We start from the raw sequence: 14,879 nt of genomic DNA on the forward strand, positions 1-14,879 counted from the left end.
GGTTTGCGAATTTCAGTCCTTTAGCCGGTCAAGTTGTGCTGCACCGTCTAAAGGTCCATGGAGGAGGTCTAAGTGAATGGATAGGCTGACAAAGTATGAAACTTTAACAGTGAAGACTGCTGTTCATTTCTCGCTTCATGTCGACATTTAGTATTGGTTTCTTTTCACCATGAACACCGTCCGTCACTAACCCTTACTAAATTGTTCTTCTTTTAACCAACTACTACCACATGCCTTTCTTTTATTATGTGAAACAAAAGTGAAGTGTCTTACAATACTCTTGGCATAGTTTGCTTTGCATCATGTGTCAATGCTCGCATGAAATGTCTCATGTCATTTAAGAGCACATACACCCATAGATAAGCACATTACTGTCAGCTGCCACTGAATAAAATGGTTAACAATTACAAAGCTAATGCTAACAGACACAAGTGAGACTGGCAGTATTACTAATGAGTTAACTGTGGCCCTAAAGTACAAGATGGCCCTCTGTGTATCCATGTGGAACCCTGTAAACCTTGTGAACTGTCTGCATTGCCTGTCTGTAGCAAATCAAATAACACATGCTACTTCTTTTGATGAATATTCATGACAAACATTAGCTATCAAACTCCATTAGAATCCCTGGTTCTAAGTGCAGGACATGAAAGCAAAAAGTGTTGATACACATACATATTGATAATAATTACTTCTCTTATGCCCGCTGCCTCGTCCACTTCGACCAGGTGCTTTCAACTTTTTGATCCGTCTTATTAAACGCAACTCCTGTTTCTTGATGTGAGGAATTTAAACCAAGTTTAATTGAACACTGCCTGACATTTTAGCGCACCCTGGCCCCTGCCAGACCTGACAAACAGTAACATGTCAGTTTCCACCTTTCAGCATAATTGGGTTTCCATCTCAGCTAGCGAGCTAGCTGCCCCTTCCGGCGTGGAAGGCATGCAAGCTGTGTGAAAAAACAATGAGCAACAGATTCATTACATATGAATGAAGAGAGACAAGACAAACAAAGTAAGTTTAGATAATTTACCAGCAGCATTCCCACTTTAGACATCTTGATCTGTTTTGAGCTACTGAAATAATGATTTCTTCACAGTGATCATTAATAAATAACATAACAGCATATGCTATTTGGTGCACACTTTACATTAGCACGAGTTAATGCTTTTTGAGGGGAATTCAGGTCCTTTATCCTGGCAGCATCTGGTGCATTGAATTGTAGAGCTTTCACTCCCTTAGTGAGAAAGTGGTCAGTGTCCCTTAAAGGCACATAAAAGAATATTGATGGAATCCCACAGCTCACCTAGCTTTACCCATCCCATTTTCTTTACAACTCCAGTTCTTTCTCCCTTGTCTTTCTCTGCGTCCCACACTCTGTCAACCTGTCTCCGTCTCTCTCCATCTCTCTTTCCATCTGTATTTGTGTCTCTCAGCCTGTCTCTCCCTCTCTGCTGCGGTGTCTTCTCACAGGCTCCAGGGCGCTTGCTTCTTCACTCGACGCAGCCATTTGGAGATTGTGCCTTAGGGCTGACAGATGTTGCGTCCCCTCCCAGCACCACCAACCCCAACCCCGCCACCTCAAATGAAACCATCATCTGTTAGCTTGTCCTCGATTGCGATACCACGGCTGTGTGCGCGACGTTCCAGCCAGCAAAGCATGGCTGATTCGCTGTGATTCATTCGACATGCATTGTGTCCTTAGACAAACAGTAGGCAGAAAGACACTTCACCTCCCTTTCCCTGCGTTATCCCCATGCAATCTGCCTTTAAATGATGTGTTGCTATCAGTATGCTGTTCTTGCACCAGGTGGTATTGCTCCAGGTAAGTCTGGTGTAAGCATGTGTCTTAATGACACTTGACCTGTTTAATTAGGTACAGCTCTATAATTTTACTGCAGCACTAATTTTGCCTTTGGATAGTTTGTGCAATGTGTTTTGTTGAAAACATGCACAAAGCAAAAACAAATTGTTTCTTTTAAACTTTACTTTTTTTAATACTAAGAGTCTATAAATAAGCTGTAACTCTTAGTTTGTCATCTTTAGTCTCAAGGGAGAATATTTTCTCTTTCTGCTGTCATTGAAATTATAGTTCATCTGTTCGGTTTAGAGCTTGCTGCAAATGAACAAATCTTATATATGATCTTAATAACTGTATTAAACTGATCCATTAGCTAATGTGATGGAGAAATCTGGGATGCTATTTTCCTGGTGAGCGCAGTGATGCAGAAGGATATCTTAAAACATGGTGCTTATTAAAGACCAAAGCAGGTTTATTATTGGGAAGCCAATTATTGTGAAGCCTGAGATGTGACAATGAATTTCCTTTTACTATATATTTGCTTGTCAGAACGCAGAATCTGGACTTCATAAATTGATCATGAACTCTACATAATTTCCATGCTCTCCCTTTCAACGAAGGAGGTCTGTCTGTCCTCTTTGCTCCTCACACCTGGACTATGAAGCTGTTGCCAAAATGATACAAATCTGATATTTACTACCCTTAAAAGCATTTGAAGAGGACTGCCAAAATTCATCCGACATATTAATCAGCAGTATGAGGCCGCCAAGCTTTACCCTACATTGCAAAGACACAGTCAGGGATTCATATTCTTCCCGTTAAGTACTGAGTGTACTGTGCCAGCATTCTCTACGCAAATCTATTGTGCTTGACTTGTACTGTAAGAATTATGTATGCGAATAACAAATCTGATCACGTGACAATGAATATGTTGGCCACATTTTAGTTTTCAGAACACTGAACAGTTATGATCCTTGATCCTCATGAAATCAAAACCCTGTTTTTGGTACTGCTGTTTTCTTTTTTGCCCTTTAATATTAATTTTCAGTAATTAAGTCTCAATATGGTAGGCCTAGTTTCCATAGTAAGTGGCCACCATTACTGCACTCGTTCCAGATTGCCTACCTAAGCACGAGGGATTCACAGAAAATAATGTATTATGTATGGCTGAAATTCAGATTTTATCTCATTAATACGAGTCTCCCTGTTTTCTCTTCCAGTTCTTTATTAGAGCTGTACGGATTTACTAATAATGCCAACGGAACATCCTGCTGCTGCTGCATATTAAAAGTGTTCAACTCGCGAAACATTGGAATCGCAATGTCACAGTTGTTCATCAAAATGCATATATAAAACAAGACAACTGTCATTTTTGCCATTTGTTTGACAGTGAATCAGTGTTCAACATGTTTGGGAGTAATGGAACAAGAGGAGCAGCCATAGTGAGCTGTTAGATAAAGAGCTGCAAGCTGTAAGCTGCAAACATCCTACTAACTTGGGCAAGTTACTCAGAAATTGTAATATATTACTAGTTACTTATTACTTCTTAAAAAAGTAATATGATTACTTAACTTACTACTGGGTGATAAAAGTAACTAGTTACATTACTCGTTATGTTACTATAATACTTTCCAGTGTTTCCTACAGAAAGAGCGCAGCGAGGGGGGAGGGTTTGCAGCGTGTTCACAAGAAAGAGAGAGAGAAAGAGAGAGAGAGAGAGAAAATCAATATGTGGCGGTCAGCATTGATAATTATCCAAATTATAGACTGATTATGGGAAACACTGCTTTCACTACCACCCCCAAACAAAGCAGGCTCTCCCGACTTTTTAACTAATATCATATCCATAAGAGCAGGACTGTGTTTATTACAAAACATATAGCCTAGGCCTAACGTTTCTTAACAAAAAAATTAAGCAAGTAAATCACAACTTTTGAACAGCTGTTTTTCTGCACATGTAGCCTGTTTATAAGAGCAGTATTCAGTAGTTACAAAACTTTACGTTCACACCACTCTCTCCCGACGAGTCCAAGCATCACTGGCAGTAGCTGCTGGAGTTTCTTTCTGTAAGTTTAGCATTGCTGTGGTACCTTAGCAGATGCTTCAATAAATCAGTTGTAGAATTGTTTGCGGTTGAAAGCTTTTTGCTGGTCGCACAGAGTTTACACGACAATGTTCTTTGCATCTTAGACTGTGACACAATAATGGCAGTAGCTCCTTACAGCTGTGGAAAGAACGCCTCTCTCCCTCATTTTCCTTTCTTCCTTCAGCTGACATGAACAACAAAGTCCAGTGCTGCTGGCCTGCCGCACAGTCGTGCTTTCACGCTTTCACGTCAAGGATGGTGCGTTCAGTAATGCAGTAAAACAGCATTACTTGGATTAGTAGCTGTAATAACATTACTGGTTTAGAAAAGTAATTAGTTACTGGGAAAAGTAATATTATTACATTAACGCGTTACTGCCCAACACTGCTCCTCAGCAAGCTAAAAAACATCGCCGTGCCCTGCTGCTGTGTAAAACACAACACTATTACTGCCATGCACAGTTTGAAATCAAATGCCGTTTGCTCGAAACATGATGGAAAATGGCCAATTATTGACAAACTTTTTTATTAAAACAACCTGAGTCAGTTGCTCTTCGAGCAGCTGCTGGAGGAGTGCTAGCTGCCTCCAGAATTTCCTTATATTAACCGTATATGCTGTTGCTACCAGCTGCCAAATTAACCAGGAGTGAAATGTTAAAGATTAAAACTTCAAGCGAAACAAAGACTCTGCTTGTCCTCAAGCAAAGCAGACTCTTTTGCAAACTTCATGAACCTTTGTTTGCCTCACACAGTTAGACTAGGCAGAAATGCCAGCCTCTCCTCTACAACAGCACCCTGCACCAGGAACACCAGAACCTCAGAGTAGACTGCTCCGCATCTATGCTTCACAGATTGATTTAGAAATTAGCTGTGCCCCACTTAACTGGCTCGTCCAGCTACAGAGCCTTGAAAAGCCTGTCTTGTAGCATTCAATGCCAAGAAAGTAAGTGAAAGTAATATAAAACAAATTTGACTTTAATGTATTATTTTCTTTGTTTTTTTCTGATTAGTTTTTTTCCATGATACTGTAAGTCCAGAGTTCATAGTCTGCTATTGCTGCTGTTGGTCATACTATTTCATCAGGAAATATTTTTGTCACAAAATTTAGTTTAACAAATAATTGTACATTGTTGCTCTCACATCTGCCCATAAGGTTAAACTCACCACTATATATATATATATATATATATATATATATATATATATATATATATATATATATATATAATGTTGAGTATTAATGTATGAAATCCTCTAGCTTTTTGCATCATCCTGGAAGTCTTTGGATACTCCTTTTTTCTGATAGTTTATGTATTCTGTTTGTCCTTCTGCTAGACTTTTTTTTTTGTCATTGCCATTTTGAGGACAGTCCAAGGATATCAAATATTAAAGTCCACTTTTAAGTCTGAGCTTGTATCCAAAAGTGAGACAATAAACAAAAGTCTCTGAAGCCTGACAGTGGGCGAGGTCTCATTTTAGGTGAATTCATATTCCACCCACCTGCCTGTTGTTGCCGTCTGAGCCACACAAGCCTGTAATTGTTTTTGAACGCTATGCATGCAAACAAATGCTTACACACACAGACAAGCAGGCAGACACGCACAAGCACAACTGAAGCCTTAGCTGTAAAAACACTTGAGCCCAGTGATTGCCGTGTCAATACATTCATGAGAAAAGGCAGTTCTGAATTCCTTAAAGAGAAGTCACGGAGTGAGTGTAAAGTAGCAGAGACTGAATCCATCTGTCACTCATGCGTTTTTGTTTGACTTTGTTTTTAAACCATTAGAGACATTATCAATTTGTAAGAGACCGCAATCTGTGAGTTCTTTTTTTTTTTTTTTTCAGCACTCACCATCCCTAGCCATTTACTGTAATAATGTGCTCTCACACAAAATCTCAGGCTAAAACCCCAAATTATTTCCCCTAATGTGTACTCGAGATGTGTTCTCTCATGTACAGGCTCGGTATGAAGCCACAATATGAAAATTGATGTAATTGCTGTGTTGTCAGTCTGTTTTCTCCATGGGTGACCAGTGGGCCATCTCTTTATTTTTTGTATCCGTCACTCATTTTTCCCCCCCCTTTTCCTCCCCTCTCCACTCTTCCACACTCCCTTGCTCTCTGTCAGTTTATTTGCCGTCTCTCTCTACCTCTCCTATCTCCTGCACACTTTCTCTTTTGCTCTCTGTGCTGTTTCTCTCTCTGTTCTACAGAGCTTTATTCCCTCTATCTCCCAGCAGCCACAGAGGCCTGATTTACTTCCACCACTGGGTAAAGAGAGGGGCTTTTGTCTGCCACCAGCAGTGGTCACATGGCACCATGTCGGGGGTGATGGCAATAGTCCCAAACCTGCAGTCTCTGCTACCCTCCCTCACAAGAAAGACGTGTGTGCTTAGAATGAACTGCATGTGTGTGGGAAGAACCCTGTTTGTGTGTCTCCATCCATATTTGTTCTTAAGTTTGTTTCTCTCTTAATTTTAGCCACACTTGCAGCACAGCCAGCGCTCATTCCCAGGGTATCAATACCTACGCTTTGTCATGTCCTTCGGGCGTCTTGCAAGGTTATAATCGTTAACGAAGACGAACAAACGAAAACTAGTTGTGAAAAAACATTGTCATTAACTGAAATAAAAGTAAAAACGGGTAGGGTTAACTAAAACTGTGTTGTAGGTTTGAAAAACTAACTGAAACTAACTAAAATGAAAGAGTAAATTAGTTAAATTAGTTTTCATTTATTTATTTATTTATTTTATAGGACCTAATAAGCCTACATTTTGAGTGGATATGAAGCTGGTGGAACTGACGTGGCGGGACAGCTGGTCTGGCCGGACCTATGGACCGGACCGGCAGGTCAGCAGTGCGTGCGGTGATTAGCCGATAGGCACCTGTTGGTGAGCTGAGGGTGTTATGCTTCTGTCCTCCGCGTGGCGTGTGGCTGTCCTGCCACTATTGCTTTACCTGTCATGAGAGCCCGGGGTCAGGGCGGCGTCTGGCCGGAGTGTAGCAGGTGGCGACTGCTGTTATGAGGAGAGCCCCATGTAATGTTAAGGGGAGGCTAACATAGCCGGGGAGACCCAGGTAGGGGTCTCCGTAGTTGGTGCGATTTGAACATGTTTTTTATTATCTTTCATAGCCTACATACATGTGTACAAAATAATGTGGTTGGTGGTTTTCTTTTCCTTGTTTTGTTCTGTTCTGTACTGATGGTCTGGCTTAGAGCTCATCCTGCGTGTGGGATAAACTTGCCCCATGCCCACTGATTGTGAGCTCCCCTTGCGCTGGGTTAACGTGTCTGCTGGTATATTTACTGCATGTCAGCTAGTGTGTGTTTTATGGGCTCGTTGATATCTCAGCCAAACTGTCTCTTTGTGCTTCATATTGTTTTAATACCTCTTTTTAGATTAATAAAGGTTTAGAATTTAATATAACTGCTTTCCAGTAATACTTGCCTTCAGGGTAGAGGGACCTGTTTTTTGTGGCTCCAAGGGGGGCCATTGTTCAATCCAGCACTTATGTAAGTTAAGTCACGCAGTTATTTGAACTCAAACCATGATCTTTTTCTAATCCTAACCAAGTAGTTGTGTTGCCTAAACCTAAAATTGTGACATTTCACAACTTATCCACTAGTTTTATTCTGAAAGTCTAACCGGATGTATATTTATTGTTACCAAACACGTTACATAGAGGAGACACCACACTCAATCACATCCTCAATACAACTCTATGGGGAAAGCTGTACCACCAAAGATGGCGGTTATCCCGCCCCTCCCGCAAGAAAGCCAATCGTCTGCTTATAACAGCCAAAGCGGGAAACATATTTCAGCCAATCGTGTGTTTCCACTGACGTTAAGGGTCTGTGTTACTTCTACTGCACAAGCGTGGAAGTGGTGATGCATGCGTAGTACAAGTATAACCAGTCAGGAAAAACGCTTTTTAAACCTTATTTTGGGGAAGGGTTGTCAACTTTTTTATTAGATTTTACTGCTGATTCTATTCATGTAGTTTTTATGTCCCGGTGACCTGTAAAAGTGCAGTTCTGGCTCTCTCCCCCTTCCTTAAGATGGTCTTGTTAATCCAAAATAGCTGCACATGCAAAAATGATGCTAAAAAGAGACGTCGAGGGTGCTGACCAAGTGTCTATATGTGACTCCCTGGGATGAGGACGGATTGAGCAGCATGGATGACAATGCCATCTGTCTGTCAGTCTAACACGTTGAGCCAGCGTGAACTGGATTGCCAATAGCAGGGCTGGAGGGCAAAGTTGTTTTTTGACTACTTTTCTTGACTGTTTAAAAAAATTGGTAATTTAACTTTTACTTAAGAACTTTTTATGCAGAGAGGTGACACTCACCAGCTGGAAAAATTACATATTCTAAATGAGTATATTCACTGGTACTGCAAGTTTGTCAGGGCTAGCAGTTAGTATTGGTAGTTGGTTAGTAGTATAAAAATGTACAACAACGCAATACTTTTTTAAAATTGTCAAATTTGCAGCCAAATAAACCCTCTTAATTTAAACCTTTTCTCTGCTGCTATTCACACATAGGTGTCATTTATACTGGTCACACTGGGGACATGTCGTGAAAATATCAAATTAATCTAAATTTCTGTTAGCTGCGAGTGAACCCTGTCCTTTAAAGGACAAGCTGGTATTGCTAGTGGATGGATGGGCAATCCATGTTGTAAAGAAATCACAGAGAACCTGCGCATGTGGCAAAGAATGCCAATGTAAAAGCTACATGGAGGTTAAAAAATGGACCCTGAGGATCACATAGCAAGGGCTTCTTGCTAGATCCTGATAATCTGGTTCTAAATCATTACATTAAAAAGATCCATTTCCAGGTTCATTTTAGCTTTAGGGAGGAGTCTTTTTATAGTTCTTTTTTCTGAACAGCTATCCAAGTAGGGTTAAATCAAGCACGACTCAAAAACAGTTGTCCTTGATTTAACCCTCCTTGGATAACAATAACCTTAATGACTGAGAATCTTCGCAGACATACATTAGAACAGGGGCATTTATTTTTTCTGTGATAATATATAAAACATGCAGATATGTATAAAATGGAACATAGTGAAATTCAGTAGGTTGGCTGCACTCAGGCTGACTTTAGTCCTTGCCCATTGAAAAATTTCATTCCCCTCGTTCATATGAGTGGGGCCACTCCTTTGATACAGCGGGGGTGCCAACCCAGAGGGCTCTCATCTGATAAGCCTCCTGGACCATTGTTACTTATACTTGACTTCCTGGATCATATTTCATTTTCTCACCTGTACCTGAATCAACACGCCACCACCAATGCAGTCCCTTCATTTTGTTAAAAGCAGCTCCCAACTTAGGGAAAAACTGCATGGTCTGCATGGCTTCATCTTGCCCAAAATGCAATGCTCTTAAAAGTCACGGTTCAAATTCCAACATGATCAGACATTTAAATCAATAACATTCTGATTTACTAGCTAAAAATAAAGCTGTTTGGCTTGCATTATCAGTGTCTTGTCAGTTCTTGTCAGGTCCAATAAAATCTCTGCAGAGATCCCAAACCTGTGGCAATTTCAGTTGCTGGACCCACCCTTCCTTTCACCCGCAATCTTATTCTTTCAGTCACTACCAAAACCTTTGGGATTGGAATGCCTTGCTACTGACCATGCACCAATCCACCTGTTGGCCTTAGGCTCCATTTATCTGCAAGCACAAGATACTTGAACTCCTTTACTTGTTCAAGTATCACTAGACATCTAAATGAGCCAACTGAGGTAGTCGGAGAATGTGACGCGGATGCTTCCTGGGTGCCTCCCTTTGGAGGGACATCCAACTGTAGGAGACCCCAGGACACACCCAGAACATGCTGGAGTGATTATATATATATCATCTGGTGTGGGAGGAGCTAGAAACCGTTGCTGGGTAGAGGGACATCTGGACTACTTTGCTTAGCGTGCCCTAAGCTCCAGAACATGGATGGATGGACAAGGTGTAGAGCGGGAAGACTCAATGACCTGTTGTTGAAAAGTATTACGGAAAATATTCAACCATAACTGAATTAGAAGTAGATATGGTGAAACTGAAAAATGGACTAAATAAAGAGTAGATTACAGTAAACATTCAACAATGATGACAGGAAAACTGTTTTATTTCTCTGTAGGTTTCTTTCCATAATGTTGCCATAAACTTCTAATAACAATCTGAGCCTGTCAGTGGCAAAAAAGAAGCACTTTTAGTTGGCATACATTGATGGTCGTTATTGCCCTGAAGGATTACATTGCAGCCCATTTCGCAGCTGCCGGCTCATTCTGGACCAATTTCAAAAACCGTTGCCCCCATTAGTCATTTTAGACGCAAAAACATGGGCAAAAAGGTTCTAGGTTGAAAATATATATGTTTCCCTTTAATCCTCCCCTGATAACATAAGGGCATTCCATCCTCGCAGGGTAGCTAAGGGTGTCCCCCTCTCTGTTCAATTCCACTCACTCTCGCTCACTATCGACTGTCTCGACACCTGTAACCACCACAAGGATGTCCCAATCCCTGACAGGCCACCTAACTCAATTAGGGGGCAGCTGGGATTCTGAACTGAGGTGGGGCTGCATTTTATCTTCATTATTAGACAATAATTAACTCAAGGAAAATGACTCTTCCTTGTTAGAGTTATGTAAAGGGAGAGTGGTGAAACTGTGGTGTGAAGAGAAACAGATTGTTATAACCGTCAACTGACCCAAACCCAGGAAGGAGCAGGGAGCCTGCCTGAAGGAATGGCTGCAAATATGAACCTATTCTTGTCTTTTAACCCTCCTCGTCTGGCTTATAATTGATTTAGTTCCAGAAAGACGGAAATAAAAAAGAGAGACTATAGCCAACTTATTCATTAGAGAAATTTAACAGCAAGTATTTCCTTTGCTAGGTCTAGGTGGATTCCACATATAATAAATTATTACCAATCTTATTAATATCGTAGAAAGTGACAGAGGACAGACATCAAGCAGACAATGATGAGTGAGACTTCAATATGTCTGCATGTATTTGACTTTGCATACTGCGTCTCAGAACAAAACTGAAGAGGAAACAAAAGCTCAAACTCATACAATAAAAACAATTACCAAACTCAAAGGAAACAAAAGAAGAACATTACCTTTCTCTTGTTGTTCGGGCTCACGTACAAATAACTGAGTATTGTTTTGGCTCCTACTTTGTCATTCAGCTTCTGGTACGTTGCTCCGTAGTCAGTTGACCTGAAATTTAATCAGAAAGGTCTGATGAACACTTGATGAATTACTTGGTGCAATTAAAAGTCCCCTCTCAGGAATTCAGTGTGAAAGGGGAAAGAGCACTGACGTAATTAAGTCCCTTTTGTGTTTGAGACACCAACATGAACCCCAGCGGGAGAACAGGGGTCACTTCATTACGGTCACTGTGTGGTGACTGCGGTATTTATAATGCACGCAAACAACACATCCTGAAACAAGAGCTATCTCTGATTATTTAATAGTTATGTCAAGTAAAAATACATGATAGAACATTTTTAGCTACTGCTTAGCACACCACACACACCTATAGTCTATACATATGGGTGACAAATGAGAGGAAAAACCAACATGAAGTGCCTTAGTATAGTGTTCCCCACTTGCCAGGTACAATAATACACTGTACAGGGAGTTATGTAGCATTCGTGCAGAAATGTAAACAACATAAATCCACAGACTGAAAGCTTTAATTACACTGGAGACTAGTTGAACAAGAAGGCAACAAGCTTAACATGAAAATGTGGATTACAATCTAAAACTTTGTGGAAAAGTGAAGAATATACCAATACAGTGCATTCAAGATTGAAGCAAATTTTGTGCAACATATATGGAGACAATAAAGTAAAAAATTATAATGAACTTATGTGGTAATTAAACAAAAAAGGTACATTTAAGCACTTCCTGAATGTGTATACTATTTTGCTTATTCTCTTACATCCAGTTAAGATGAAAAATGTAATGCTACACCATACATTGATATTTTAGAGATGCCCCCATATTTTAGAGATGGGGGTCATGTGACGTGAAGATTCCTGCTGAATAGCGAGCTCTGCATCGCTCTGCATCGCTCTGCATCGCTCTGCATCGCTCTGCTACATTTATCCTCTTAATAATAAACTTGTCTTTAGTTTGGTGGAGAAACATCATGGAAGCCTAAAATGTCAAAAGTTACAAAGTCATCAGCCTGTAGGGATATTAAAAGACATCCGCGCTCGCACGGAGGTGCGCCTAGCGCTAGCGAGCAACAGTATCATAACACAGACATTGGTAACATCTATGCAGCACCAACAAAAATCTCCTGTAACAGCCGCGACTTTGGCTTTCTCTTGTTTCCAGCAACTTACTTGCTTTATATTTTCTTTTGTTTGTTAAAAGTTATCAGACCGTTTCAGTCGCGCAACTTTGAATTCAAGAACAACCAAGTTCTTTTAAACTTTATTCCATCGAGTTAACTTTTACTGCCTCTCCGAAGTTCGGACCCATCCACGTGGGTTAGTTGCGCCAGCAGCCCAAAGGACATCAAAATCCACAAACCGAGCCAAGGTTAACATCCTTCACTGCAAGTTTTCTTCAACTAAATCACCAGCCAAAGGGCGGACATCCCTGGCAGAGAAAGCTACAAGCCGACAGCTTGTTAAGCACGAAACTCAGCCAGCATGAGGCCGCCAAACACCAACCGGCTGGAAAACCACGAGCAGTAAGGCTAAACACTCCATACTACATTTTGTGGTTAAGTTGATGTCCAACAGTCTTTTAATCCATTAGCTTTAATCCTTAGTCATTCCAGCTAAAACTCCTAGCCAAATTTAAGAGTTATTATCATAACGTGCGCTTATTAGTTATCTTGCTCCTTATGAATCAGATTCTTCCCCACAATAGAACAACTAAATTCACACTGAACTCCAGTACATTCTCACTGTTCGCATCCTGTTTTGTTTAGCCATTGTTTATTTCTTTTATGTATATTTAACCACATTTATTTCACCTGTAGTTAGTTAATAAATTTCACCATAATCACAGGAACTATGTATGTGCATTGTTTAACTCTAAGTCTGGAGACCCTCGGCGAAATAAATTTCCGGTGGTGCCCTAACGAGGATTTATGAATTAATATTTCTGAAATATTAATATTCATAATTTATATTAAACATCATACGTAGATATGCTACAAAAGAGATGTAGTCTAACTTAAGTTGTTAATGGGCTGGGGAATCCCATCTGGGGAGGAAGAAAATGGCCAGTCTTAAAATAAACATGATGTGGTCTTTTTACAAAAATACATATGACTTGTCATGGAATCTGAAAAAGTGTGTGGATTGATTGAAAATATAGAATGGCTTAGATCAGAGCTAAATGATTATTTAGCAATTAACTGGCCCTCTGTGTCGTCTTTATGGGTGGCCTTAAAGGCTGTGATCAGGGGGAGCATTACAGCATACTTCATTCCGTTAAAGGATTCATTTCGTTAAAGGATTGGTGCCCAGGCATTGTCAGAATTAGAAAGTAAAATGAAATGTGCTGAAACAGAGATTAAGCAAAGAACGTCTTTGAGAATGGTTTGAGAAAACTGACTCAATTAAAATACCAACACAATATTAAAGCTGCAAGCGGTGTTGGAGGGGCCCTTGAAACGTGACACGCAGTTCAGAGGCTGAAGGTCAGTAGACACGCCTCTGAATTACTGGGCATTGTGGACTGGACACGAAGGAGTTAAAGACGGGGTGGTGATGGTGCAATGGATAAGATGCCTGCCTTTAGTGTGAGAGACCCGGGTTCAATTCCCTATTGTGTCCCTGAGAAAGACACTTAACCGCTAGTTGCGCCAGAGGCATGCGACCTCTGACATTTATAGCAATTGTAAGTCGCTTTGGATAAATGCGTCAGCTAAATGAGTAAATGTCACTTCCTGTGTCCTATAGGTGGCCCTAGATAACATGGCCCCTTAATTATATGTTGTGTACCAGTACTTGATGTGGACCATGCTGGGAAAAGGTCATGTAAATCGATGTCACAAGTAGCTTACATCCAGTCGCCTGTTGTTGTTGGTGCTATGGCACTGAGTGAATATTGGCATGTACATGTGTTCAGGGCAGGACTCTTATCAAGCACTTTAAGTTGGGTACAGATCGGAGCATATATATATATATATATTTGTAGATCATTGGCAGACTTTCTGGGGAAGACCTGGTCTGATCCAGAGAGACGGCATCCATCCCACTTGGGAAGGAGCAGCTCTCATTTCTAGAAATCTGGCCAAGTTTATTCGTGGACCAAATCCATGACAACCCAGAGTTGAGACCAGGAGGCAGAGTCGCAGTCTAACACACTTCTCTGCCCTTCTTTTTCAGCAGTTACCCACCCAAAACCCTACGCAGAGTCGCAGTCTAACACACTTCTCTGCTCCTCCATTTCAGGAGTTACTTAGTGACGGTGTCTGCCCCCCGACCATCAAAATTATTTAAAAAGGTAAACAGAACTAGTACTTTAGTAATGATACTAATGATACACCTCCGTGACGCATTATCTAAAGATATAGTTTCCCTTGATGGCATCGCCCTGGCCTCCAGCACCACTGTGAGGAATCTTGGAGTTATCTTTGAACCACAAAGCTATAAAGCTCTTAACGGTCAGGCACCCTCTTATCTTAAAGAGCTCATAGTAACTTACTACCCCACCAGAGCACTGCACTCCCAGAATGCAGGGTTACTTGTGGTTCCTAGAGTCTCCAAAAGTAGACTAGGAGCCAGAGCGTTCAGCTATCAAGCTCCTCTCCTGTGGAACCAGGTTCCAGTTTGGGTTCAAGAGGCAGACACCATCTCCACATTTAAAAGTAGGCTTAAGACTTTCCTCTTTGATAAAGCTTATAGTTAGGGCTGGCTCAGGTGAGCCCTGAACCATCCCTTAGTTATGCTGCTATAGGCCTAGACTGCCGGGGGATTTCCCATGATGCACTGAGCTCCTCTCTCCTCTACTTTCTCTCCCT

At 40.9% G+C, this 14,879-nt stretch overlaps 1 protein-coding gene across 10 annotated transcripts in view; it reads right to left on the reverse strand.

Annotated features, from left to right (window-relative positions):
• The window catches only part of LOC123969194 (VPS10 domain-containing receptor SorCS1), a 171,478-nt gene that overhangs the window by 53,637 nt on the left and 102,962 nt on the right, over window positions 1–14,879 (reverse strand). For all 10 annotated transcript variants that reach the window (XR_006824669.1, XR_006824670.1, XR_006824672.1 and 7 more), the window contains exon 3: window positions 11,005–11,104. Coding sequence is in view for 6 of the 10 variants with exons in the window: in XM_046046340.1 (XP_045902296.1) it covers window positions 11,005–11,104 (100 nt within the window). In the remaining 4 variants the exon portion in view is untranslated. The remainder of the gene's footprint in view (window positions 1–11,004; window positions 11,105–14,879) is intronic.

The sequence above is a fragment of the Micropterus dolomieu genome, linkage group LG04, assembly GCF_021292245.1.
Source record: "Micropterus dolomieu isolate WLL.071019.BEF.003 ecotype Adirondacks linkage group LG04, ASM2129224v1, whole genome shotgun sequence".
In the NCBI taxonomy this organism is placed as follows: Eukaryota; Metazoa; Chordata; class Actinopteri; order Centrarchiformes; family Centrarchidae; genus Micropterus; species Micropterus dolomieu.